Source organism: Zingiber officinale, chromosome 3A (genome assembly GCF_018446385.1).
Source record: "Zingiber officinale cultivar Zhangliang chromosome 3A, Zo_v1.1, whole genome shotgun sequence".
NCBI lineage: Eukaryota > Viridiplantae > Streptophyta > Magnoliopsida > Zingiberales > Zingiberaceae > Zingiber > Zingiber officinale.
This window is the reverse complement of record NC_055990.1, coordinates 133,996,898-134,002,248: the sequence shown is the minus strand read 5'-3', so window position 1 is coordinate 134,002,248 and position 5,351 is coordinate 133,996,898. Positions and strand designations below refer to the sequence as shown.

General features: G+C 47.6%; 1 protein-coding gene across 1 annotated transcript; it reads right to left on the bottom strand.

The window, feature by feature from the left end:
• Positions 1-1,301: 1,301 nt before the first annotated feature.
• Positions 1,302-3,419, bottom strand: LOC122052487 (vacuolar protein 8-like). Its single transcript, XM_042614021.1, has 2 exons — positions 3,375-3,419; positions 1,302-3,232 (listed from the first exon to the last, which is right to left on the bottom strand). Exon 2 carries the CDS (start codon positions 3,208-3,210, stop codon positions 1,474-1,476), a length of 1,737 nt encoding a protein of 578 aa, XP_042469955.1. The 5' UTR covers positions 3,211-3,232; positions 3,375-3,419; the 3' UTR covers positions 1,302-1,473.
• Positions 3,420-5,351: the final 1,932 nt, after the last annotated feature.

The window sequence follows — 5,351 nt, the reverse complement described above, 5'->3', positions numbered from 1 at the left end:
AGATGAGGAGGAGGAGTGATTGGCGACGCCTGAGTTGATTGCAGTGATTCGATATAGATTGCAGCGATTCTATGCAGCTTACAGTGATTCGATGCAGGCAAACGCAGTGAAGAAAGCAGAGAAATAAGAAGGAGAAAGAAGAGAGGTTGGTAGAATGTTTTTGCATTGCAAACTCTCTGTCGTCGATTAAGCAAGAGTGCTGTGTGGAGCTCTTGGCTGAGGGTCCGCTTCTTTAAGCTCTGCTTTCATTGTGGCTGTAAGTTAATTGTGCATTCATTGTAGCCACCAAATCCTGTAAGTCTTGTGCTTCATTTAAATCCTTTTGAGACTTTGTGGAGAGGTTTTCTCCACCGAGAAGGAGAAATACTTAGCCGGAATCTGTCCGGGGGTTGATCTACCGAAAGATCAAGGGATCGTCCACCTTACGGACACGCCGAGGAGTAGGGACAAGTTATCCCCGAACCTCGTACATCATTGTGTTAGTGGTGTTTTGTTTTCTTTCTTGTATTAGTTTGTTTTTGCTTATTTCCGCTGTGCTAACAAAGTTCTAGAAGAAAATTTGTGTAAGTTTGAGAAGAGGCTATTCACACCCCCCCTCTCTAGCCATCCGAAGGTCCTAACAGGATAGACCTAAGATCTGAGTACCACATCACGATGCAGAATGCAATTAGAGGTGGCCAACTAAAGTTGAGACTAAAAAAATTAAATTGAGCCAAATTCATTAAAAAAAACTTTTTTTTTATTTGGTTTTAATTTTGAAATAGAAATAAAAAAAGTGGTTTTTAATAAATTCTCCATCAAATGCCTTCCCACTCTCAACTAGGAACAAAAAAAATATATTGTTAATTAATTTCTACTAGCTAGCAATTAGATGGATGCATCTCTATCTCGGTTAATTCGATCCTACCTGTACAGGCACTATCCCAACCTCTCACAATGAGATGGTGAGACCCACTACTTAAGTGTGGGCCCCACCATCTCATTGTGAGAGGTTGAGACAGTGCCTGTATAGGTAGGGTGAAATTTACCCTCTATCTCTAGAGAAAAGTAGCCTTTATGGATCTTTGTTTCTTTCCACGGGACGGAGTTGGCTACTTAACTTTTAAGAAGGCACCAAGAATTCCTTCCCACTCTATCTTTTCCTGTAATATGTTAAAAGCACTTGGGCCTTAGTTTACCCTTGCAAATTCTTAAGTAACCTTTAATATCTTTTCCTATAATATGTTAAAAGCCTCTCGCCATGCCTTGATGATAAGTAACCTTATCCCACATTGTGTAAAATTTTAAACAAAACTCACTTGATGGATTAGAAAAAGATTTATGAAACATCTCTGAAAACATCTTTATTAACTAGAAGATGAAGAAAAAAATTACACAAAGAAAATCATTGTTGATTGTGCCAGGTTCTTGTTGAAGCTAGTTAGCAAGATCCAGAGGAGTTAGAACTCAGGAACTAATGGTGAATTGAAGGCATCATGAGTTCCAAATTCCGGTGAGCAAGCTCCTAAATCTGTTGGCCGACGACAGCTTCTTGATGACCTTCTTTGCGTCCGTCACGTCCGTCTCCGCCAGCTTCTCCAAGTGGTTGATGTAGCCCGATGCTGCAATCCTCCGCCGCACGCTCGTGCTGTCCGTCAGGATCACGAGCGCCGCCACCAGAAATTTCTTCGTGGCTGACTTCTCCTCCGGGTTCAGCAGCCGGAGCAGCCGATTCAGGTTCTCTTCCTCTTTCACAAACCGTTTCCGGTTTTTGTGGACCGATATCACGCCGGCGAGCGTCTCCGCCGCCATCTCACGCACTTGGAGCGACCGTACTTCGAGGAGTCGCACCAGCTCAGGGATGAACCCCAAGTCCCCCATTGCCTTCTTCACGACTTCCGACATGCCCCCGAGGCGCGACACCGCCTTCAGCACAGCCTCCTGGACGCACACTTCGCCGCCCCGTAGCAAGAGCAGAGCGCGGTCGAGGAAGCCGGAGACCACCAAGTGGTCCAACATTGCCACGCTCGGTGACGCGGCGCAGAGGTTCTCGATCGCCCGCAGTGCCATCTCCTTCGCCTTGGGCGAGCCGGTGTCGAGCACCCGAACCAGAGCCCTGAGAACGCCCTCTCTGACCGCCGTGCTCTGCTCGTCGTTGCAGGCCACCCTCAGCAGAAGCTCTATGCCTTGGACTTGTGCGGCTTCTTCCCTCTCCCCGGCGAGCTTCACGAAGACCACCACCGCGCCCTTCTCCACCATATACCGCTTGATCTCCTCCACGCCGCTGAGGCTCCGCAGAACGCCGCAGGCCGCGTGGACTAGATCGCTAGTACCTGACTCTTCGCTGCAAATGCTGAGGAGCGTCGGGACGCCGCCATGAGCGGAGACTGACCACGCGTTGTCGGAATTCTCCGTCAGTTTTTTCAGCGCGCGCGCCGCTCGCTCCTTGGCCTCCATGCTTGTTCCTGGCTTCTCCAGGAGACGGATCAGGGGCGCCACTGCTCCGGCCGTCACGAGAGCGGCCTTGTGCGAGTCGAAACGAGCCACGGAGTCGACCGCCCGTGCGGCCTCCTCTTGCACGTCTCTGCTCTCTGATTCGAGCAGTGTGACCAGGGAAGCGACGCCGTTGGCTACCTCCATGGACAGAATCCGCGCGTATTTCTCGTCCTCGAGAAGAGCTTCGTTGAGCGCGCCCAGGGCGCGGAGCCGCAACTGGGAGTCCCCAATCTTGACCCTGGACACAAGATCCTTCACATAAAACCGCATGTCCTCTCGGCTGGCTCCGGCAGCCGGGCGCGACACGACGATAGCCCGGGCGAGGGTCAGAATCCCAGCGGCGTAGACCTCCTCGAGCCGCTTCAGGTGAAAATCCAGCTTTGCGGAGACCACGTCGAGGTTGCTCCGGAGTAGGAGCTTTCCTCCTGGGTAGGATTCGTCGGCGCACCTGGAGGCCAGCGCCTGCGCTTCGGCGGCGGTGTAAGTTACCGACTGCAGTAACTCCATGAGCTGGGAGTCGGAGGGGGAGTCGCCGGCTGCCGCGAGGTAGGAGCGGAGTTGCTCGAGCTTGTGGCGGATGACTTGCCATTTGGAGGGGAAGGAACGCAGGGTGTAGGTGGAGGAGATGAGTGGACTGATGCGGTCAAGTAACGCTCTGCGAAAGCTGATTTCTTGAGGTTGGTCCAGCACAGCGCCTGATGGCTCGTCTTCCTCTTGCACCATGTCGGATTTCATGGCGTTGCAGTCATGTCCTCATCTAAGTAGAGGCAGCAGAGGAGGAGGAAGAAGATAAGAATTAAAATTAAAGAGAGTGTGCCTGCCTTCCATGTTGCAAGTGTTTGTCTCTTAAATCCGGAACGGTAACCGAAACCTACGGCCAAGTACTGCAGGATGCAAACCTGTTTGGGAGAGTAAGAATCTCGGCGTCCATTGCTGAACTTTGGAACAAGTCTGAGAGGAAACAAAATCATCAGCAAACATTACTATTTCTACCAGAACCCCCTTGGATGAAGTGGCTGATGAGTAATTGTAGTATTCTTTACATAAGATAAAACAACTTGATCATGTTCGAAATCTGAGTCAGACGAAGATCGGTAAAGATAGCGTTGGTGTTGATGAAAAGACGACTTTGACATAACTAACGTATGTGCCCTAGAAGAATGAACTCCCACATGGAACTCAAGGACAGTGGTGAAGAAACCGGCGATACTTAGACTGTGCGCGCACTAAACAAGCACACAGAGCCTTAGAGATCATAAATCAGGGAAAAAGTCCCTGGCGCAGGTCCTCAGACGCTCAAGTCAAGTATTTTTCCACAGAAGAACAGTGTACGAAGGAAAAAAAAATTGTAGAAAACGAGTACGAATGTACGTGTACCTGGCTAAGGGAGAGGGTCTTCTTTTTTATATGACGTTGTGTACCTTCAGAGCCTGCATGTTATCAGAAAATATCAGGTGTTAGGCCCTGTCGGGTGAGAGAGGATGTACGGTGGCCTCATATTGGTGGAAGGAAAGTTCAATTCGCAGGTGATAGTAGACCACTGGAATATTCCATGATGTATGACAGTTATTCTCTGACAGGAAGTTACGATTCTCTGACATTGTTGTCGCTTAGAGCTTTCTGCCCTACCCGGGTGTAGCTACAGACAACTCGGGATGACCGCTCAGATGTATTACTCGACTTGAGTCTTGATGAAGAGGATGAGATGTGGCGAGGAACCCATCTTTCACGCCTTGATCACCAAAGGGCCGATCGGAAGTTATCTTAGGGAAAGTACCAGGCCTGATTACACTGTCCGAGCTTGGGAAGTTCGATAAGTCGGGGGCAGGTCAAGAAGAGCATAAGCTCTATCTTATGTCTCAGATCTGGAGGACTTGTCCTATCTGTGCCCGACTAGGAATTGTACGTCTGATGATATGAGGTAATCTAACTCTTCCTCTTTCTCTTGACTGTTGTTATCACATCCCTTTGACTTTTAACTGTCATGTTCTCTTGACTATTGACTACCCTTGACTGTCACACCCCCTTGACTTTGAACTGTTTGACCTTATCGGGTTCCACCTTTATGTACCGTATCACAATGTTATTACATATTGTTATATTTTCATTTTGTGTTTTAGTTGCAATGAGAACCTCTGCGTGCTAAGACATCTTTTGTAGGTATAGAGTGTAGCTATAGCCTTTGATGCTACAGAAGTCTGCATATTCTATGGCCTTTGATACTATAGAAGCCCTTACATTTTGAGGGTTTTGTTTGGGACAGCTTGTATTCGATTACAAAGTTGTCTTAGATATTACGGATAGAGATAGCAATTTTTTATAGTATCACTTGAGAAATTATTTCCTCATCAAGAAAATATTCCTGGATAATATTACTCATTGGAAGAGGATCACAAGAAAAATCTAGCCCTTTTTGAGCTTTGGGTATCTAATACTAATCTTTTCTCGAAGGAACATGATGATATCACGAACTTCCTCTTTTTTTTTTTTTTTTAAGGTGATATCATAGTTTTTTTTTTAAAATTCAAGTGTTAGTAGGGTTTCCTTTGTATCGATTTGCTTATCCGATAAATTTAGAGTATATCTTATGCATTCTCATATTTCAGAGCCATATTATAGCCTTCCTTATATGGCAAAAGGTAAAACGTTCGCCCCTAGCGTCCCCGTCGCATCTGACCCTATGTCATCACGAGAGAGGTAAATCACGGCAGCCGAAAGGGCAAGTGGTGGTGGGATGAGTTGCATAGGATACAGGGATTTACGCCCCGACAATCTTGTAGTTCAATCCAGCGACCTCATGTGGCAAGCATGCCACCACTTACCATCTCGGATGACCCGTGGGGTCATGTTATAGCCTTTCTTAACCAACATGACAG

What these genes read in the sequence shown, in the direction of transcription:
- LOC122052487 (XM_042614021.1), bottom strand. Translation starts at nt 3,210, where the DNA reads ATGAAATCCGACATGGTGCAAGAGGAAGACGAGCCATCAGGCGCTGTG.